This window comes from Argiope bruennichi, chromosome 1 (assembly GCF_947563725.1).
Source record: "Argiope bruennichi chromosome 1, qqArgBrue1.1, whole genome shotgun sequence".
NCBI lineage: Eukaryota > Metazoa > Arthropoda > Arachnida > Araneae > Araneidae > Argiope > Argiope bruennichi.
In genome coordinates, this window is record NC_079151.1 from 101,130,987 (window position 1) to 101,155,957 (window position 24,971).

General features: G+C 25.4%; 1 protein-coding gene across 1 annotated transcript; it reads right to left on the reverse strand.

Moving 5' to 3' along the window:
• Positions 1–874: 874 nt before the first annotated feature.
• On the reverse strand, positions 875–24,971 carry LOC129966974 (protein transport protein Sec24D-like). The gene is made up of 21 exons (XM_056081601.1): positions 24,871–24,971; positions 23,084–23,212; positions 21,751–22,581; positions 21,424–21,532; positions 21,029–21,156; positions 19,629–19,767; positions 18,657–18,772; positions 17,812–17,936; positions 17,475–17,553; positions 16,939–17,051; positions 15,177–15,270; positions 14,265–14,381; positions 12,122–12,292; positions 10,376–10,472; positions 9,910–10,194; positions 9,581–9,775; positions 9,152–9,255; positions 8,964–9,051; positions 6,127–6,230; positions 5,444–5,533; positions 875–3,068 (listed from the first exon to the last, which is right to left on the reverse strand). Exons 2-21 carry the CDS (start codon positions 23,153–23,155, stop codon positions 2,931–2,933), a joined length of 3,195 nt encoding a protein of 1,064 aa, XP_055937576.1. The 5' UTR covers positions 23,156–23,212; positions 24,871–24,971; the 3' UTR covers positions 875–2,930.

Consider the following 24,971-nt stretch of genomic DNA (forward strand, 5'->3'; position numbering starts at 1 on the left):
ATTTATATTTCAAAATTTTATTGACTTTGTACTTGTGATTAGATAAATCTGCACAATATATACAGGGTGTTCATTCTAATCATGGCCCCACAGTTAATTTTTAAACCCTTAGAAATAAGAATTGGAAAAATACTCTAAATAACATGAATTATATTTTATGCTGTTTGAGGCAATGAATAAACTGTTAAATTATTAAATTACGAAATTAAAAAATTTAAAATTATAATTTTTTATAGTCTTCCTTTTTGTTTACTTATATTTAGCAAAATATTCTTGCTATGGTAAAGTTTTAATTAAAAAAAAAAAAATAAGTCCCATGTTTCTGTGACTAAGACCGAGTTATGAAATTTTGAATGACTACAGACCACTTAAATGACCATCTTGAGGAAGAATCGGTAAAAAAAGCAGTTGCTTAAGGCAGTCATTGATTGAATGCTATTAGTTTACACCAGTTTCACATCTGGGTCAGTTTCAGTAACATGACCTTTCCTTCTGATTAAAATGTTAGTGTCAAGAATGTTTAGCAGGTAAAATTGGACCGGAAAACTATAAACTTTACAATTATGTCAAAAAATTATAAATATTTTCTTATAATTATCTAAATGAAAGCATATGCATATCTCTAATTTTTTTTAGAGATTGACTAGAAGGCCATGACCAGACTAAAGGCCTTGTAGTCTATGTATATGAGAGGTCACTTATGAAATTAGGTGAAATTAGCTATGACAAGCGGAATCTATGTAAAAACAAAATAATGGGTTATATCTACAAAAAGAAAAACTTCACAGGTTGATAAAATAGTCTTTAATCACTCAAAAATAAGCTACACATATATTTTAAATACATAACAAATATAAAATGCACCATCAAAATAGTAAGAAAATTGGCAGAGACCACAAACACCAAGAAAAGTAGTAAAAAAAAAAAGTTCCAGAATACAAAAACATAATTTAAATGGAATATATTAAATGGTGCTTCTCACATATTTGCATTTTAATAATAATAGATTGAACTCTTTCATTTCAATAATTTAATTCAAAAATAAAATTTCTTTGCTAGGTTTTAAAACTGCTCAACAAAACAATTTTAATACATTATATTATATACATATATGCTTAATAAGAATATTTACAAATTATATATTATGAAACAAAAGGAACTATAATTTGAAATTTATGAAATAACAATATAAAAACTTTAATTTTTGAACAATTTAATAATAAATAGATAGATAAGAACATTAAATATATCTCAAAATAATATTACATATCCAACAACGGGCTTTTATGTGAATACTTAAAAATGTTGCAAATATACATGTACATTAGCTTTATTCTCAGACTAATGTGAACTTTCAATTAGAAACATTTGCATGGCATTATAATGCCAGATACAATTATTACTTTACTTAACTGAAGAAATAAATTATAATTGAATCATAAAATTCATATTAACAAAGAGTTTGTTAATAATAACAAAAAAGACTTTACTGCATAAATCTCAATTTCATAACTGTATTTAATTATGAAATAAAAATTTTCAACTTTTTATAATTCACCATGAAATACATTTCTATAAAAAGCAACCATTGTTTTATAATTAAAATCACAGTACATACAGATTAACATTCACATAATATTGAGAAGTGGAAAAATCTTTTGGGCAGTGAGAAAAAAATTAATGATTCAAAAGATGTGCACTATTACATGAGTATTATCCATCTCTTTAAGCATTTATTCAGTGAAATCATAACTGAATGTAGAACATTTGGAAATTGTCAGTTGAAATAATTCTAATTTACCATTTTTAATTCCTTAATAATTAAAAAGAATATTAAATAAATAATTATTCCCAAAATAATATTTATTTATTATGTCAATAAAGAAAGTAATATTACTTCACTAAAAGAAAATTTTAAAAAGTTATCAATCTTTCCAAGATGGATTTTAAGGAAATATGTACAGACGCACATATATGACCTATTAAACTTGAAAGGATTAAATATCAAATATTCGAAAGGTCTGGAGAGTAAGGTGGTGGGTAGAAGCAGCATTTTTCTTATTATACTGTAAGTCAACTTTCATATAGCAAACGTAATTTAAAAAAACAACAACAACAACTATGTTTATTATAATGATTTCATCAACCTTATAATGAATCAATTCAAACTTCCAAAAACAAACTATTTTGAATGGTACTGAACTTTTAAAATTATAAGAATATATTGCATTATTTAATAACCAAATGTCAGAAATTGAAAGGGAAAAAACCCCTTTAACATTTAATATTCTCAATAATATATTTTATAAATTAAAGTAAGTAATACCTCACAAAGAAGGAAGAATTAACAGTATTGTCAATAGATAAATGCTTTTTCTAAAATATATATATTATAATGTTTGCTTTGGCAATCTTTGTAATGTAATCTTTAAAAACTTTAAAAGACGAAACTCATTGAAGCATAATAGAAAAACAATACATTGAAATAGCATAAGCAAACATCAAAAGAAAATATTTTTTCAATTAAAAAAAAGAATCCTGTTGAAAATTGTTGTTTCAGTATATAATATATATCCTGGAAAAATTATCAATTAAAAATATACAAAAAACAATATAAAATAATGTGTTTAAATTTATAACAATCTGAATCATCATATGGTATATAAATGCATACGTTCCACAAATATCTTTCAAAAAGTCGAAAACATTTCTATGAGCAATAATTTGCGTGTCAGTTTAAACTCAAATGCTTAGTTCAGTCATTCCAAATTATTTATTTCAATCTTTCAGTCCAATAAGAAATAACTCATTAATTTTTTACAATTTCATAGAAAAAAAGCAAAATTTTCACATCAAAATTTAAATTACATTCTCTCTCACATGTGAAACATATATTTTCACATTAAAACATTGAGTGCTAAAACCTATTTTTAATTATTTTTCGATATCTCTCTATGTAAATGACACAAGAAATCCACATATGATGGACTTCCATCACCACCTCGATCTTCCACAAGAAAATGTCTAAACACAATCTCAAGCTTATCTCCTTGAACCATGATGCTCAACTAAAGAAATAAATTTAAAAAAAAGCACAAATTAAATAATATATTCACATAACTCATTCTCAAGAATATTACATTTGCTATTTAAAAGATCTTGAAATATCCATATTCTATAGCTTGATAAGTTAAAAATCTATTTTAAAGTATTCTATACATGATATGATTAAAACAACTATCTGAATTATTATAAATCTCATGTATAAATGCTTTTAAAATGCTTGAAATTCGTTTATTGTGTAATATAATAAAGACATGCCATTTTTCGATATATATATATATATATATATATATATATATACATATATATATATATAAAGATACTTTCTTTTAAGAAAATTTGAAAAATGCATATACTGTTTCTATAAAATTACATACATAATATCTCTACTAATAATAAAAAGAAAAAATGTAACTGTTGACACTGTACATTATGGATTGTTAGATGAAGAGCTTCCAAATTTGACACACATATATTTGGAAGAAAGGAAATATAGCTTGAGTATATATTTTGATTGCAAATTAAGCAAAATTTTGGTTTTTAACATCATTAATTCCTAGAAATCATTTTTTCAACTTCTTTAAATTAAAAACACAAACTTCTTCATTATGCAATTCAATCCTTCAATTTTTTTTCACTAACTTTAATAAATTTCCAAATATATTTACTATCTGTTGTTTGGGTCATTAATATGATTTTACTTCTCTTGACAAGTTTGACAGTTTTTATTGTATTATTAAATACTAGCCGACTTTGATGATCAGCTGATTCACCAGGATTAATGCTCACTACAATTTCCAGTTAAATATTTCAAGTAACTTGATCTCTTAATAACTTCTTCAGCAAAATGTTTTGAAGCATCAAATTTTTATAGTTGCATAATTCATACTTTTATAGAAGTGTTAAGGAGTTCTGTTTATTGTATATGTTTCTCTCTAATTATCTGTCAGCTTTCATGAAATCTGAACTTTAAATTAAAATGGAACTTTAATTAATACAAAAACATTTTTTTTTTTTTTTTTTTTTTTTTTTTTGCAAAAACCAAACATGTTTTTTTTAAAAAAATATGTGTATAGAAAAAAATATTATATACACTTCAGCATTGAAATCTTATATACAGTTTTTAGAATTCATACAATATCTTAAAGAATTATTCAATAAAAAATTCTGTGGTTAATCACACAATTCAGTTAATTTCTTTTCAAAAGCACTAAAATGATATAAAACATTTCTATCTTTTGTGATCAAATCTAACCGAATTATAGTTTTGAAAAAAATAAAAAAAATATTTAGAAAATTGATAATAAATAAATTCAAAGCTATTAAATTAGCATCATTATAATTTTTTTCAATATTGAAACAATGCAAAATCTAATTTTGTGCTATAATTCAAACTTATAGTGGAAAAAATACAAAATTTAGGTTATTTCTTAATTAAATAAAATTTCACTTTTTTCTTTTTCTTTCTGGGCTTATAAATGTGAAACCAGAACACTTATGTAACCTCCAAGGTATACATGGGTCAAATTTGGTAGTTGCAAGACAAACAGTCTGACTTGTAGAATGCCAACACATCCACACACACACACAACTATTAAATTGGTATCATTAAAATAACAACTTAAAAAAATTCTGAAACAATATAAATTCATCCTTGTGCAGTAAAATTTTTGGAAAAAAAAATGTCAATGAGTTTTGGAGTACCAAAGCTCTTGAAGTAAAATAGATATGAATGCAAACTATAAAACTTTCACCAAGTTAAAAATATTTCCAACAAATAAATAAACATAGCCTGAACTAATTTCAAAAAATATATTTATTTATATCCAAGTTAGCTTTTTTCAATGCATAAAAGGTATTTTATTTCATTAAAATTTTACTTGCACATCATCTGAATTTTTAATAGCTGATATTTCTCTTTAGTAGCTTCATATTAAGTGTATATGCATTATTATAGTTATTACATCAAGTAACAAATCATGGACATTATCTGACACCAAAAAAGCTTTTCTTCGCATTATTAACCGCTTAAAAATTAATCTTTTTAAAAGGTAGTATGATTCTAGAAACTCAATGTTATTTTAATGACCAATTACATATTAATAACCCAATAATCTTATATTGGGTTATTAATATGCAAATATTGTATATGTTAAATTTGAGACTAAAAATGTCAGTTATCTTAAATCTTTACATTGGCAATTAATTACAGTTGAATGAATTAAAACTAGTAAAAGAGTACATTATTAAAAACTTTGTCATAAAAGTATTTATCTTTTGCCTCTTTAGTTTCATTTTTATAAAGAATAGATATGTGCAGGTGAAAATAAGAGCACAACAGCTAGTATCTAATAAAATTCATGTTTATAAAGAAACTTACTCTCATAAACCTCTGGCGTCCATTTTCAATTTCTTCAATGATTTGGCGAATCTTTTCAGACAAAGGATTATTAAGCTCTGGTAGAGAAGTCTAAAAAAAAAAGAACATGATATTTATATAACGTAGTGGTTTTAAAATCGGAATTACTATTTAAATATAAAAATAGAATGGTTAGAGGAAAGCTTGTACAAAGAATATAGTTTTGGATTAATCACCCGTAAGTTTTGGTTTTTAAACTTGCAATGTGTTACATGAACATCTTTAATCTTAAATAAATCCAAATTAATTTTTAAAAATAAAAACATTTTAATGTAAGCAAAGTTAAAAAATACTTTCCTATTAAATATAAATGTATAAAGTGAAAACATCAAAAGTTTATATTCAAATTATTTGTATTAATTCACAGTTAGGTTGATTAAGAAATACTTTTGATTTAGATATCAAATTTGATAGCATTTTTATTAAGGCAATTTCATAATAAGCATATACATTTTTAATATTCCTTTATACTTTTTAATTTTAATATATTTTTTTATATTAATTCTTTAAATTACAGAAAAAGAGAAAATGATTTAGAAACTAACCTTTTCCTTAAAAATTAAAATATTTTAGAAAATTTTCATTAAAATTTGAACAAAATAAAGATGTTATACAACCATTCACAAAGACATGGCAAATCTTACCTTCTGTTTATCGACTTGATTAGTACTCTGCACACCAAGCACATTTTGCAGCCAGTCTGGGTTGATTGCTTGCCCAATCCATAAAAACATATAGATGCCATTTTCTAGAAAGGTAGACATAATACTCTTTAATAATACAAGAAAAAAAATCACTAATCTCAAGATGGCTTCATTTTATCAAATAATGAAAGAATACAGATAATTTCAGAATAGCTTTAACTTGTTGGTTGCCATGCAAATCAAATGTGATTCAAACTTACAGTTAAAATTCTCTGCTAGAGTTAAAATGCAGGAAAAAAGTAGGTGGTAGGTGGCTAGGGAAGTAATTTAATCTGAAATCACAGGCTTGAGTTAATGGTCGTAAATATGTTAAAAATTGCAGTTAAGCAATGGAAATACATTCATTTTTTCAGTTCAAATAAATAAAGAGAGAGGGAGAGTGAGAAAGAGAAGGATTCTTTAAAAAGTTTTGCTGAAACAATCTTTACATAATTTTAAGGACAACAGTTCAATGGGAAAATTTCTTATTAATAAATCACAATTAACTTTGCCACTTGAAAATACTTTTGACCAATTTAATTAAATAGAAAGAAATTCAAAAAAGCATTCGTAATTTACAATGCAATTTTTAAATATATAGAGAAGTGTAAATACTTTTAGAACTGACAGTTCTTTATGAAATTTTCAAGGAAAAATTTCTAATTACAGGGTTTCCATTCTTTCCCAGACTAAAAATTTAAGGGCTTTTTAAGGGTTTATTAAAGGCTACTCTCCTGTTTTTCAGGTAATTTTTAATACAATGATTTGATGTATTATTAACAATGAAAATTAAATAAATTTATTACAAAAATAGTTGAACATGAAATTTTCATCTAGACACCAACATTTTGAGTTTGCCTTTATAAATAATTAAATAAAATATAAATAAATAAAAGACAAATATATATTTTGAAAATTTGTTGATTATGAATAATTTTTCAAAAGAATGAATATTAAACATTTTTATCATAACTGTACTCTTCATAACAACATAAACACAAAAAATTACAAATATTTTGCAATTTTTTTTTTTTTTTTTTAATATTTGAATACACAGAAAACAGCATTACAAGGAGGAAGGGATAATGTTGCTTAAACTCTTTGAGCATTATAATCAATACTTTTTAATTTTGATTTTTTCCCCCTCCTCTTCTTCTAAGCAGTAAAAATTGACTGATTGACAGACATTTTGTATGATTTGTCTGGTAATTTTTTAGAACTTTTTTTCAGTTCCACAATTGACCTTTGGAAAATATCCTTTCTTATTTTTAGCTATTCAAATCACACAATTCTTATTCTATACTGAATTTCTTTTTCTTTTCACATCTGATCTTTCAGGTAAGCCAAATATTTTTGTCTTGCCCTTGCTATAGACAATCTTAATTTCTTGGCGATTTCAAGACAATGTGGATTTTTTCAAATAATCAATATTTTATTGAACATTATTATTATTATTTTTTAGATTTCAACGTCAATTCTTTAATTACAAGAAAATCCTTTGTCTATTAATCTTTCTAATCTTTTTCCTTTTTACAAGAAAACTATTAATACTAACTATAGCTAATGGATCATATGTCCTTAATTTTGAAGAATTTGGTTTCACTACTTTGTTTCAAAAAGACTTATACTCCATTACTATATAATCACATTCATTTTCTTTCAGCAAATGAGAATACTTTTTTCAATTTGTTATAACAATTACACTCTTTATCTTGTGGAAGAAATATAGTCTCCTTTATATGCAGGGGAATCTTTAAATAAAGAAAACTTCCACCCAAGTGCTCAAATTCCAACTTTAAATGCATTATTTAAAATATGCAAAGAGCAACTGCCTATATTCACCCCCTCGATATGGAACTCATCTCTGATTTGTTCTTGGATGATGTTAAGTAATTTACAGTTAATTGCTGGTCCACCCATTAAAATTCTTATCACCTTCCTCAGATCTAACTTTTTGGTGATCATCACTAAGTGTTTAAGTATCTTTTGCAGTAGAATGTCCCACAAAAACTGTGGTTAAATACCTTGTTTTAACTAGTTTTCAGTCCCAGAGTCTCTCTTGTATGTCCATCTGTTTGCTTTATAGACTTGCTTAATTATTCATCAATTGGTATAATTTTCAACATTGTGTAACAAATTATATGATAATGAAGTAAAACATGGAGTAATTCTAACACAAAAGAAATATATACACATTGTTGGATCACAGCTTCACTATTCAATTTCACTATCAAAAAACACCTTCTTCCTTCTAGTTTTATTAATCGTCTGATTCATTTTTTTTTTTATCCACTGGACATTCTTCATAAACTTTATAAAAGTCACAATTCAGTGAAAATTTTTCAAATTTGCACTGTGGATAAATCAGTTTTCAGTTCTGCACATTTTTATACTGAGAGCCATAATGAAGGAAAAATTATAGACTCAGAATTAAAAAGACTAAAGCCTTGACATAAAAATTATAGCTTTCATAGAGGCTATTAAAAGGATTATTTTTTTTATATTTATTGCTTTTTTAAGGCCTTGGAAAATTCATTTAATATTTTCAAATAACTGTGGCTAATAGAAAATTAACTTTGAATATTAATTAGAATTGTAATCAGAAGTTGAATATTTTCTTGTGTGACATCTTATTAACATTTGCTGTTTAAGTTATTAGTTATTATGAAAAATTAAAAAGAAAAAGAATTTAAGTTTAAAGAGTAATTTATAAAGAGTAATTCAATGGTCAAAAATAATAAAAGAAATAAAAAGAACTGCATAATACAAACTAATATTATAATATGAATATTATTCACCTAAAAGATAGGCTCCATTGTCACTTAATTTTTCTATTGAGCATCGTATTGGATTCGGGATTCCAACAAAATCAGGATCAACATCATGCTAAAGATTAATATATACATATATTTAGTCGAAATTCCACATACATATATGTCTGTAAAAAACAAACAAAAAAAAAGCATGACGGGAAAAAAATGCTTACCAATGGGAAAAGAGTAGGATAAAAATATGTGGCAGTGCTTTGTACATCCATACTGTTGACAATGAGCATTGCAAAACTTCGATCATCTAGTGATATATCAGGACCTTAGAGAAAAGAAAGAATCAAAAATTTGTAACTCTACAAAATCAACATGCATGTTTTCACAAAAATAAAGAACTGTATAAATATATTATTAATAAAGAGATATCTTAATACACTAAAACTATATATATAAAACCTCATCATTATTTTGCAAATATTTAAAATGAATTTCAGTGACTATGAAAACACCATTATTTGGTGTTCATTATGTAAACAAACATCCTATTTTTCATCATAATATTAGTCATCAATTCATAGACACATTTGCAAAAAATATAAGAAATGTAAAAAATCTACAAGAAAAAAATTTGACGTGATTACCATTACCTCCAGATATAGCATCACTCTTCAGCAAACAATTCACATAGAGAGGCAAAAGCTTTAATGTTTCTGGCAGTATCAGTTGTCCAGATCCGGTGCTCGTAGAACAATTCTTTCGATAGCAAGCCAAAATCTTTACACTTCGACTAATTAAATTGTTTTTAATTTGTTGAGGGCTGTGATCTAATAACTGCTTCAAAGCTATCAAAAAACAAAATAAAAATTATTACACAAAAAATTATCAAACTCGTATTACATCTTAAAGATTCATTCAAGGCTTTAACTCATGGTCATTTTACTATAGAATACATTTCTAAAGAATACAAGATAATTACCTTGTTTTGCCAAAAAGTTGACAGTTGTGTCCATCTCACAAGACTTGTATATGTCAGGCATACCAACAGATGTAGGGAAGGCTATATTGTGAACTCTAATACGTCTGTCCCCTGTGCGGGTGGTGTATAGTAATGCAGCCTGGACGAAAACAGTCTCGCCTTCAGGTAATTTATCATCATAGGCAAACTCAACAGTAATAGCTTTAAAACAGTCTATTGCACTTAGTTCAATATCCGTGGCATTGGACATGTAGAAGTTTCCATAGTAAAATACAGGACTAATACCTAATCATACACAAGAATTTGAGAAACAAAGTTATTATACATAATAAATAAAGAAATAGTATTCATTTATAATTCAGAAACTGAAACATTGAACCAGTATATATTTTTTTAGAAAAAAAAAAAGAACAAAATGATTCTGATAATATATGACAACAATAAACAAAGTAGAATAATAGTTTACCAGCACTAGTTCGTACTCTTAGAACAGCATCGAATGCAGCAGGTGTTGTGATGTTCCTTTCTAGATCTTGAAGAAACCTATCCCCATCAACATGAGACTAAAATGAACAAAAGAACATAAGCATAAGAAATTATTTCAAATATGGTTTGTTTATTAATACATTATGCAATAAGTTTGTTTAACTGTTCTTTCTGTTGAGTCTGTGATATCTTAAAGACATGTTGACATTCAGTCATCTATATAATGACTCTACAATAAGACTATGTATTTAGCTGCATCACTTATTGATCGCCAGATTAAAATTTGTTAGGGAAATATAATTTTTTATGATTAATGATATATTGGATGAATTGTTGACTGATAATATCTATACACCATCAGAAACAATTATAAACACAACCTGAATGAAATTATATTATCAGTCAACAGTGACACATTCCAAATGAAAGATATATAGTTAGTCATTGGTGATAGATGAGGAATGAAATAAAAGTTTACTATCAGCCACTCGTAACTGATGTCACCAGAATGGAAAGTTCAGTGTCAGTCACCAGTGATGACCAACATAGCATTTAACATGCTAATTATTAAACTATATGATGCAATGAGTTTCAACACCTAAAATTATTACAGGATCATAATTAGTTTTATATCAGTGTAAAAATAAATATAAATGAAAAAGCTTTAAAAAAATAATGCTTCTATAACTCAAAATGAAACAGAATTATTGAAAATAAAATTATAACATATATATGAATAAAACAATCACAACTTAGACAATATTAATAGCATCTAATAGCTTTGAGTATAAAATTTTCATGCTTTCATAAACAGTGCTTTATTTTTTAATTCTACTATTTTTTAATATTATTTTAACATTATTCAAATAAAGTCATCCTAATTATGTCTTAATCTGATTATGCATATCTACAATTTAAAATTCAAAAGTCTTATGAATATTTTCTTTGTTCATTCAAGGATATTATAAATATTTGAAATTAACATTAACTTTTAAAATTTTTTCTTATAATATATATATATTACAGACAGATTCTCACACAGATTTTTTTTTGAAGTGAGGATTTAATCAAGAAATAAGAAAAATTTTAAATAATAAAGCAAAATGGGCTAATTTATCAAAAAAAAAAGTTAGGATTTCAATTATTATATATAAGACTATTATCTAATGAAGACAAAAGATGATAATCCAAATTGTAATATTCCACTGTTCTTTATAGATTCATATAATTATTAATGTCATTTCAGTGAAAAAAATTGTTTCTGCTCCAGAAAAGCTTTAATGGTTGTTCCTGTAGTCAGCTGTGAAAAAAATAACCCAAATAATTTAAAGGATTTGATAATGATCTAAGTAATAGAATATATTCTGTCTGACTATACGGCAACTATGATTTTATTCATTGAGACATAGAATGTACAAAGATCTCTAAACTAACTACAGTGGCTTTAGCTTAGACAAGATAAAGCAACTAATTTCAACAAAGAAGATCAGAGACTTGAATCTTGGAATGATTATTTCTTTACTGATGAGAAACAATGATGAGAAATTTCAACCAATAAGAAATATTTGGATTTTAATGAAAACAAGTAATTTTCCGAATCTTAATTATACATGAATTAATTTATTATATATAATCTACTTTAGATGAAAAATATACATATTAAAATTAAAGAAAAATTAACTTAACCCTAAAAAAATAAAACCATGAAGGGATAAAAAATATTTACCTGGAAATATGTGTACTTATAAATTTGGCCACCAGTATGCCTGCACAAAGGACTCATGCTAGCTATATCCACATAAGCATTAGGGAAAAGAAAAAGATCTACAGCACATCCAGCAGCAACACATTCTTGAGCCAGCTTGCTGTAGAAATCAGTTTGTGGAGATAAGGCAATCTAAAAAATAAGAAATTGAATTTATTCATTCAAATTCAAATGAGTAAAATCATTAAAGTTAATTAAAAGTAGATCAATAGATGAAAAATAATAGAATATTAAAAAATGGATTGACATTTGAAACATAAATGCCGTGACACAGCAAATGAGGTTCAAGGGAGGTATAAACATCAGTCTTAGATTCCAACAGGGGGACAAAATATTAGTGTGTTCTGAATTGCTTCAACCAGCTATATGACTACATGATTTATGATCCAGGGTGGAAAACCCTTGGAAGCAACTTAAATTTGATATACCACTACTTTAACACAGTTCATTAATCAGTTAATAAACCATAAATAAGATTAGCAACGATGATTTAGAGTCATTATACTATAGTATTACTTTGAATAATACAGAAATATTTTTACTAGATACTTTCAGTTAGCAATATTATATATATATATATTTTCAAAATTAAAATAGATAAATATTTAAAATTTGGAAGTCATTGATATTCTTATATTATTGCACTTTTTAAACATGATGCTTACATAAAGAAATTAATTAAATAAAAAACCTAAACAATCAAATTTACCTTTTCATATTTTCACTTACTTGCATTAATTATTATGAGTCAAGTACAATTACTTGTATTTATCGGAGTATCTCTTAAAAATAAGTTAGTAAAATATTTTTCAGATTCCAAAGATTTGATTGCATTATTTAATTGGATCATTAACTTCAAAACACTTACCTTTTCAAAATGAAAATTTTTAGATCAAAACAAATGACAATTTGGTTAGTTAACTTTGGATCAGTTTCTGAACTTTTTTTTTTAGAAACAAATTTCTTAATCATTACTTTGCTTTTTAATGAAGAATATTATAAATAATATCTTATGTTTCTAAAGTAATTATTCTTAAATGGAACAAAGATAATTTTAATTCCTCTAAGTTGCCAATTACTTTGATTAAATAAATTTAAGCTTTCAAAAATGAGCATAAGAACTACATATTTTGAAATCTATTCAAAAATTTGTAAATTCAAGAATATTTTATTCATAAGAAAATACACAAATAAATACGAATAATTCACTTTTGAAGTAAATTTGGAAAAAGGATACATACACCCACATATAGACATATAATATTAAGAAAGTAAAAAAATGAAATTGTTAAGGTTAACTTACAAATAAATAAATTTCAGTCATAATGAAACTTATTAATAATGTTGCTTTCTGCAACAATTATAAGCAGCTACTCAAGCAAGAATATTATTTTAAAGATTAAAAAGTAAAAATCACTCAATTAGATACCATGGATTTCTGCAAAATTTTAAATGATAAAATCATTATAATATTAATATTTTCTATTAAGTTGGTATAAGATAGTACCCTCAATAGTGACATAATATTAACCCACCATTATTTTAGCAAATGTCAAACTACAAATTAACTTTTTTTTCATTTAGAATTACAATGATCTATTCTACATATAAAAGTAGTTAAATCTTGAGCATTTAAGTAAATTCTTAGCAGATTATAAATGTAAAGTAAGGTATTTTACAATTAAGCATTTAAAAATAATTAAGATGCTTGTAATAGGAAAAATTCTATTTCAATATAATCAGCATAAAAGATAAATCATGACTAAGAAATTCTACCTCAAATCAAATTAATTTGTAATCTTTTTATTAAATGCTAGACGAGCCTTTTCCAATCATCATCATGCATTTAAATGAAAATAATTATAAAGAGACTGCTCTTATTCTGCCATTTTCACAAACAAAGAAACCAGAACACAGGATTTCATGGGAAAAACTAGACTATAAATCATTCCCCTTCCACAATTTATATTCTTCCAAAATGCATCATTACAAGAAGATACAGAAAAAAAAATTACAAAATTATCTTTTAAACATTTCTAGTTTAAAATGATTGATTAAAACAAAGAGTATTATTAAATGATAAACAAATGTGAAATGTTGATACCTTTTGTTTGTCCGTCCCTAGCAACTTTTGACCTTCTCTATGAGGTAACTTTCCAGGAGCATCAGCATTGGGAATTGTAGCATGGAATATTAAAAGCTTTCCAGAGCAATTGGCATTCTTGAAAAAAAAACAAAAAACAAAAATTTATGTACTCTACTTTTAATGTAATAATATACAGAATTAAAATGAAAGAATAAGACAAAAAAATTGTTTAGCATAGATAAAATAAAGCATTTATTTGATATATAAAATATGAAATGACTTTCTTTGAAAAGAACAGACAGAACTAACTGGAAATCATATTTTTATTATTTTTCTTCATGGCTAAGGAAAGAGCTTAATTATTAAGATGCATTCCAGAAATTCTTTGTTAGAACCATTTTAATAGGAAGATAAAATGCAATGGAGGGGGAAGATAGTATGGAAGGTTTTGGAACTTATGCAATCTTAGAAGGGAATCTGCTGACAGGGCATTTTGATTTTGGCTCATATTAGATTCAGTGTGGGAAAATAAGAGATTGAACAGTTTAGAAGTTAAAATGAAATCCGAGTCCAAGAGATAACACAATCATTATTTATAGAATGTAGATAAATTAATTATACACATACACACACATATAAGAATTCCTGAAACCTCAGTTTAACGAGAAAATTACTTTAAAAAAATTGGCAATACAAATGATAGACAATGGAATGTTTAACAATACTAAAAATAAATAAACAGTCTCTGTAGCAAATTTTATGATGTAACAAAATTAAGCATTAAGATAAAATGAAAACAAAGAAGTTCAGTATCATGAACAGTGTTTACATTTTTAACAACAATGTTTATAAAATGTTTAGAGATGAACTACAATAAAAAAAATATACATTAATAAGTTTTAAAAATAATAAAATAGTACGTAAATATACCTTTAAAGCTTCCAGTCCAACTTGTATAACAGGGCCCAAGATTATTTCAGTAGCTGGTTCATTCATAAATATGCGAGGTATATGGTCCATTAAACTACAAGAATAAGTAACAAACAATTAGAATCAAGGAAATTCTATGGTACCTGATTAATATAAAAAGATCAAGTATGAACATTCTCATGTCTTGGTCATGGTTTAATATGCAATCATTTTAAAGCAGAAATCTTATAACTAAACCATTATTGCAAAGTTTTAAAAAGAATTTTTTCATCAATATTTGAAATCAATCAATCTATAGCGATTTTCTGATTATTGAATTTAGTTAACAAGTCAACAATTGGAGATCAGTAAAATTATGTAGGAAAGCCTTCTTTATGATTAAATAATCTAATGTTTTATCTGATAATATGTAAAATAAAATCTTTCTCTATATGATTGATATTGTTCAACAGATATGAGTAGAGATGGGTTAAATTTGGAAATATAAAATTTATTGGTTACTAAAAAAGATTCAAAAAATACAATATAACCAGTGACGTCGAAAGCTTTTAATTCTGAACAAGCCAAACACAGATGCACTGATGACAGATGTAAATCACAGCTGTATAAGTACAAATGATAAAGAACAATACAGAGTGACTGTCACAAAGCAAACTCTTGGCACAAACATCATACAATGAAGAACAGAGAAAGAATTTTCATATAAGAGTACTTAATTACATAATGCATTCAAAATCCTTATGTAAAAAAAAAAAAAAAAAAACTTTGGATTAAATATAGTGGCTATTGAAAATTTAAAAATATTCCAAAAACCTTTCATTTATTAAAATTTAACAATCTTTTACTTTAAATTGATTTAATGGACTTCATTACTTTGGCCAATATCAATGAATTTGGGTGCTACAATTGTTATCTAAAACATCAGGAAATTTCTGTAAGAAATATTCAGACTCTTTATAAAATACAATAACTTATATATTCAAGCTTTGAAATTTGCTGATATGGAATGGTCATTTTCTGAGTTAAATTGTGGAATTCAAGTCAAAGATGTCTTGCCAAATTACAAAAAGAGTTACATGTTTTAATAAATTACTCTTAATAAATTACTTTTAATAAATTACTCTGTTTTAATAATTTAATAATTACATGTTTTAATAAAGGAAAAATTCAAAGTTACATTTAACATTACTAGTATAATATAAATTATCTTAAAATATTTTATTTTCTATAATTACTACATAAACAACAAAATGTATGTTTCAAAATTAAAACGTTTATTAAAATTGAAATTAACAATCTATTTGAAGAAATTCTATTCAATGTATTACAGGTAATAGGAAGCACTGACAACCCTTCAAATAAACAACTAATTTCCTTTTACAAAGAAGGTTTATAACTAATGGCAAACTACAATTGATAAACTGAAAGCAGACATTCAAAGAGAATGATCCCAAAGGCAACATGCTTAACAATGTTTGTAATTTCATAAATCAGAACTTTTAATATCACCCATGTAATAACTATCATCATTTTTACCATTTCTGATAAGCTGCCAAGAGTTTGCAATTGTATTAACAAATTGCAGTCATGAAAATTTAATATGCATTAATAATTCTTTATATGATAATCATTTCAAGTGCCGATGCATATTTATTAAAACAATATTTTATTTATTATCAAACAAATATTTTATTACAAATGTCTAAGTGATAATACTGTATAGTATTTTAATGTTAGAAAAACTAAAAATTAAATAACATACCTATCAACAAGACCTTCTGCTTCTTCAAGAGTAACAAGGAATCCCTCCAATAACGGGACAAAAGCATTATGAACATCAGACAACACCATTATGTGTGGTTGAGAGAGATTTTTCTAAAAGGAAAGCATTTTTTTTTTATAATTCATTAAAATAAAGAATTATAAGACATGCATAAAAAAAGAGTTGATATAAAAATATAATTCTTTAGCAAAAATTCATAATTTATTATTTTAACATTTAAAAAAAACTTTTACAACTAATTTTAATTACAACTAATATTCATAAAACTTCCCTTAAAAATATTCAAACATTAAAATACATTTACTGATTTAAGATAAGATTTACTCATTTGAATAAAAATGACTCATACAAAATTCTACCATCAAAAAGTGAAAGAAAATAATTAACATACATTTAAAAAAAACAAGAAATTTAATAAAATAGTATTTACAGAACAAAACTAAAATCAAAGCTAAATGATAAATAATAAATGTATATTCATTTTCATAGTGTTTGAAAATGATGAAAAAAAGTACCTTCATGTTATAGAAATGTAAAACATTGTTGTAAGTGACAAATCCCACTCTCAATTTTGAGGTGTCATTTTTCTCATCACTAAAAAACATTAAATATATTTTAATAAAAAATAATTTTACATATATATAACAAAAAAATTATAAAAAGCATATAAAATTAAGGTTGATGACTTAAATATCATACATAATTTAATAAAAGTTGAGGTTATTATATGTAATAAAAAAAACAAATAGAAGCACTGATGAAAACTGAAATATTGCAAACAGTGTTATGTAATAAGAAACAGTTGTTTAGAGATAATAAAGAAAAATAAGTGAATCCAAATTTCATATTTACTTTTTCAAGGAGCGCAATACATGTTTCATATTTTCACAAAGTAATGGAACCAACCCATTACGAAATGTAGCACTGGAAACTTCGATCATAAAAATATATGCTGGAGGATTTGGCATTTCATCATTCTAGAATATAAAGCATAATCAAACTATTAAATATTTAGTAACATCAAAATGCAATAAAATTCAATATACATTTTACAAGCACCTTAATTCTTGAATAGATATATGATAGAAGAATTTTTAAAATACTTTTATAAAATTAAATTATATAAAATAAATTTAAAAATTTTGTACAAAAAATAAAAACTTAAACTATTTTATTTCACTCCTTTTTCAAAACTGTATCATCACATTGTATAATGCATATGTAAAAATTGCAATTTCACATATGTGAATATTTTTTTTTAAGTATGCTTGTTAATCAGGTCTAAAATAAAAAAAAAAATATCTTTAAAAATATGCTGTAAATATCCCTAATGCAATGAAGAACATCAAAAATTAATTTGGAACAAATTATACTCCATGTTAAATAACAGTTTAAATTGCATCAAATGTATAACAAAGAATTATGCAAGGAAGATAATAAAATCAAATGTATTAATCATAAATAATGTGTTTGAAGAAATCAGTTCATGTACTCCAAGTTTCTATTGAGAATCAAAGTGAATAATATAAAAAGCTATCTAAAAATCAACACAAATCCATAAAGTTAATTCACTTAGATTACAATGGCTTTCAAATATCACACACACAAATCATTATATAATAAGTTATCGGAATCCATAGTAATATTTTTTAAATTATATCAGTACAGTAATTTAAATGAACTATATAAATAATTACCCTGCAATACTCTTTTGTAGCTATATATTCATAAGAACCAAGGCAAAGCTCAGGACGATGATATTTGTCAGTTCTTTCTCCCATTCCATCCAGAAAGCAAAAATAATCTTGAGGTACTAAAATGAAATGCCACAAAGTTTTATATTTCAGAACAAGAAAATAACTACATATTCATAAGGAAAAAAATATTTGAACAGAAACCATTATTTAAATATTTTTATCTTAATTTTGTTAAGTTAAAAAAAGATTTTAAAAAAATCTGAGAAATCTAATCTTTCTTAAAGTATACTTATTAAAAATTTCTGCAATGAAATTAAGGATAGTTAAAAAAAATCATTTCTTATATATGTAAATTCTATTGACAAATGTTTAAAATGAAAGGATTCATGACACAATGAATATTGAAAATTTGACTATGAAATTTCATGTTTTTTACTTTGCTTTGTAGTTAATACTAAACACATTTAGAGAATTTTATAGTAAATTTCCAGATAATTATTTCTAAATACTGTTGAATTCTATGTCTAATCTAAATAAATTTTTTTATTCATAGTAAAAAGGATAATTTAATATTTTTCTCTTCTGCATATATAAATGTCCTTTTTATTCAATAAAAATAGAATTCAGATTTTTCATTAATTATTTCAATAGAACAATTTTTACAAAGATATAAATAAAAATTAACTTTATTTAAAGGAAAAAAAAAAATATTTCTCTCTCTCTCTGTACTCTGTCTTTTTTTTTTTTTTGTTCAATGGATAAGAGCCTGTATTGCTACATAACCACTTATTTAATCATTAAAATATTTTTTTTGTTAAATTGGCTACTGAATTATTAATAAAAAAGTACTTCAAGATATTAAAAGATATAGTTTTACATCATGCAAAATTTTTTTGATAGTTAATTTTTAAGAAATATTAAATAACATTTAAAAATGCTAACAATTTAAAACAAATGATAGAAACAGATTACCTTCTGTAACCACTTTACAAAAAGCACATTGGAAACTACGACCACCATCTATGAAAGTCATAAAGGGGCAGATATATGCTTTACATCTTTTGCATCTAAGAGGACCTTCTTGTCTGAAGTGGCATGTAGGAGGTTCTTGCTGACAGAGAAATAAATGTACTTGTTAAAATAAATTAGTGGTTTTTAGAAAGAAAGTTACATGCCTAGAAAATGATTTACAAAATGCAATTATATTTGCTTTACAACAATTGAGTAGTACATGCAAAACACATTTAAAATCATTCATTATAATTTATTTCATTAGATTCTGGCCAGATTAACCCAATTATCAACCAGTCTTAAGTTTTTTTCTAAAATCATTTTTCTATCCCTTCTTTAACCTAAAAAATATTTTAAAGATTTTTTTAACTGTAAAAACATACCATTAATTAATAATAAATGAAAGAAATCCATGTATACTTACAAAAACCAATGGATTATTTTAAAGAAAAATTATTTTGGATGTTTCAATTTATCAGTATTGTAATATCTTATAGTGACATAAACTATCATAATTTAAATGAGGTAAAAATCTTATCTGTTTAAGTAATTATCTGTTTTTAAATCCTACTTAAAATTGAAATTTCACAGATTGAGTAATTATACATAGATTTATAGTTCTAACAAAAACTAAAGCAAGCTTTAAAAATAATGAAACTTTATCACTTGGAACACAAATTATCACATGAAAGCTATCATTAAATCCCCAATGAAAGGCAAACAAAGCATCTATCAAAGCCTTTAAATACTTCGTATAAAATTCCACAATTTTTTTCCTAAATAACCGACTTGCTAATTCAAGAAATACTAATTTTTTTCACTTATTATCACTTATTTTTACTTATTCTTAACTGGAATTTTCCTTTCCATTTGGCCTACTTACATATAATTTTATTTATACTTAGTTGATATTATCATTTTGCTTATTATTAGCTATAGTGAACATAACTAAACTAACTACATAACTAAAAATATGCACTTTTTGCATGTTATTAAACTAAGTTTGCTATTTGCAACAGAACTGATTTTTTTTTCTTTGTTTCTAATAAATATTATGATACATTCTTCTTTTAAATGCCTATTCAGTTATATGATCATTGTAATTATTTGCAATATCTTCAGTATATATGTAGTTATAATTGAAGATAAACCCTTTCCTTTGTAATCAAAATTTATTACAAATTACATGAATGGTTCTTTTGGCTAAAAAAGAATTTTTTTTTTTTGAATTTAGGTGTAAGAAATATTATAATAAATTCAGATAATTTATTTTTGCACAATTTACAAGAATAATTAAAAAAACTGATTTATGAGTAAAGGTATATAGTAATTTCAATACAAAATTAATATACGAGATTTACCTCTCCTTCACGAAGACTAGCTAAAGGACTAATAGTGACTGAAAAAGGAAGAGCAGTCTGTTTCAAAACATCTGGGTTGTTAGGAAGACAATACAATGATGACCTAATAAAACGAGGATTACAAATGCCTGGAATGAAATAATTATAAAATTTTGTTACTTTGTTATTTCTATATAAGATTTAAAAAATACACAATTAACAATAAAGGTCAATTCCATGATAAGTTAAAAGCTCTTTAAAATATTTCAACAAAAGGATGGATGGACACTTGAGGCGTTTTAAAATATCAAACCTAAAAAACATTTGAAATTGATGAGGAATAAGAATATTTATTAATAATTGCTGCTTCAAAATATTAACATCTTAAATAAAATAAATATTCAACAGCATATTACCTCTGTCTTGCACAATAAAATCAGTTGTAACTAGTGGAGGCAACTGTCCTTTAACATCGGTTGTAAAATAACCACTTCTAAGTTTCTTATCTTCATCACGAAACTGTACCTATATGAAAACCACAATAATAAAAACAATATAATAGTTCAAAATGTACAATAAAAGCAAAGTATTTTAAACTATGTAACTAACAAAATCTATTTTAAAATTAAATAAATTGGAACCTTCTTATAAGATATTAAATCAGAAAATAACAGGCTTTAATCCATACATCAAATATAGTTATTCAAAATCAATTTAAATACATTAAAACAAGCAATACATACTGTGCTTGGCATCTGGTCTAGATCCAGTTTTCTAGGTTGTTGAGTCTGAGGCCCTGGAGGTGATGATCCATAAGGATAGCTACCAGGACTTTGAGGACCTGAGCCTTGATACTGAGCTGATGGCCATGGTGGACTTCCAGGAGGTCCTTGGTTAGGAGGCATATTAGAAAATGGAGGAGAACCTGGTGGTAAAGAGCCAGGTATAGAACCCATGGGAGGAGGAAAACTGCCAGGAGGAGGAGGAGGCTGCTGAAAGCCAGGTTGTGGAGGTTGGCTTAGAACAGAGTTAGGGCTAGAAAATTGTTGGGGAGGATATGGTGAATTAGGGGGTCCAGTTTGTAGATTTTGTGGAGGATGCTGATAAGGCATTTGACCTTGAAGGGGCATAGATGGAGGTTGTTGAGTATTGAAATTTGGCTGTTGAGGACCAAGATGAGGTGACTGAATATTTTGTGGAGGTTTATTATCTTCATGACCATTAGTGATGCCATTGCTATACAAAGAATTACTAGGGGGGTGCAGAGGGCTTGTAATTTGATTCTGGCTAACCTTTTGTCCTGGTTGTGGGGTTGTAGGTGGTAGATTTGAATGACCTGGAAGATACTGGTTATTAATTATTGGAGAAGTGGGCATTCCTGGTGGATTATTATTTACGTATGGATATGTGGCTCGTGGTTGTTGAGTACTATAAGTTACAGTTGTTGGCATGATTGGTCTGTGCTGAGGTGATGGAGTTCCTGGTATCATCTGGGGATTGCTGGGTGGTGGCCTACTCATTGGAGAATTTGGAGGAGGTGGGCCCAGTTTCATATCTTGCATCTGGTAAGCAAGCTAAAATTTAAAAAGAACATTGTATATTGAAAGTAATGAAACTTTCAGGCATGAATGATATGAAAACAAATTAAATAAAGATAAAATAACTATCAAAAACAGTTTTAATACAATTAAAACTTCTATTATTCATTTGAGATGTTTGTTTTCAAAAAATTTTGCTCTATAGAATTTCTAATTAAAAAACTTGCTTTAAAATTTTTAATAAAAGAAATTACAGTTTAAAGTGATATAACACATAAAAGATTGATCAGAATCTATTAGCCTTTTTTGCTTATAAAACTGAATTGATAATAAAAATTGAAAATATTCATGCCTTTAAATCATTATTATTAAACACTTCAAAATTATAATCTTTAATTTTTATATATTTAATCTTCTTCTTATATTTAATTTAATATTAAATATAGGAATAAGAGGAAAAAAATATATACATTTTGAATTTCAGAGCAAATTATGCCACATATTTATTATTTTAAAACAACTGCAATTAATACATTACCTTGTTTGCGTTTTGAGAATCATACATTTGAGTACCACCAGGTGGTACATGGGAAGAAGGGGGTGGAATCATGATTATCTCAAAAGTCTTATACAAAGATTACAGCAAGATATTTACATCATTTTCAATCTGGAACAGAATGAGAAAAACATAAGAAAGTAAATATACAGATAAAGCACAAACTTAAAACTTCCAAATATTATACAAAACTTAACTTCCAAATATTATACATATGTATATTGGGATTCATTAAGTTTTTATACAAAATGGTAGTATATTAATTTTTCAGTAATTAAATATTATCTGTAAGTCGTTTGTAAATTTTAGCATTAAACACATGACTTTAGTGAAAATAGTCAAAGACCATATCAGCATGCAATCTTCAGTAATTAATTGCTAGTATGTAATTAATACCTAAGTATCTGTTTTTTCATATTACTGAAAAAATGAATCAGTCTAATAGGAATAAGATTAGTTTTATAAGTAATATATAATAGCTTATCATTTCTGGCCAATTAAGGTTTTATTCTTGAAGCAGAGTAATATGAGAATGATACTAAAGTAATTAAATAAAAGAAATTTAAAACTTTATTTACAAATTAATACATAATATATTTTGATGAAATCCACTAAATACAATTACCTGCCTTAATATCAAACAAGAGAAGTGCACTATCATAGGTGTAGAAAAGATATTACGGAGTAATAAAAATTCAATTCTAAATTAAAATATTATATCTGAATTTCAGAACTGTATAATCAAAGTAAAGAAAGAAAACTCTAAAAATATAGTATGCAAAATCCCAAAAGAATGCAGTAGACTGTTATTTACTTATTTTTGTTTGCAACATTATATAGTTTTTACATTTTATTAATTCTATCATAGTAACATTAATTTTTAAGTTTATTATCACTCACATTAAATTTTTTTCGTAATGAGTAACGTGAAGAAACATTTGTAATCATGTTACTCTTACTTTTAAAAATACATGCATAAATAACAAAAAATATTTCTAGACGTTCGAATTATACATAAAAATGGTGAAATTCTAAATTATCTGTTTTACCCTACATTATAATTGATAATACTGAAAAATGAAATGTAGGATACATTAGGTCACAAACTATATACTCTATATAAATGCTTGAATAATAAATATACAAAATTAGAACAAAATTTTCAAATTTATTTACATAGGTCAATTTATTATCAAAATACATAAAATTCAATGATCAGGTAGGATGAATTAGCAATAAAATTATCATAACGGTATCACGCAAATATTTTTATCAAAACACACTGAAAAACCCCCCATGAAATTGGGTTACCTATATTTTTATGACAGTAATATTTTGCGAAAATTCATCGTATGCAGTGTCTGAATATTTAAACTGTTGGAATCTTTTAATAATAATGATAAAAATTGAAGAAATGACAAAAATGGACCAATTAATTCTTTTCTTTTGAAAGCATGAGTATATTCGAAAATCATCAAATAATTAATAAATGTTTAAATTAATCAATATACTGAAATTGTAAATATTTTTTACTGTAACAACACTATCTACGTAAAAGTTCTGATATAAAAAAGAATTAACAAATAAAGTGCCGACAAGATGAAAATTTTTACAGCTGATACAGCAACTAGCCAGAAGATAAACATATGTAAACAATCAAAATTTGAAGAATTAATTTTCTAAGTACATTTCACACTAGGAAATGATCGAAAAACATATATTTATACATTTTTTCTTTAGGATTTCAAGATATTTATGTTAAAACTCACTGCAGGAATGAATCCAGTAAACCAGAACTACAATCTTATTTATCGTTGACAGACGAATTTCGACTTCAACGTGGATTGATAACAACACGTCAAGGAAGTCT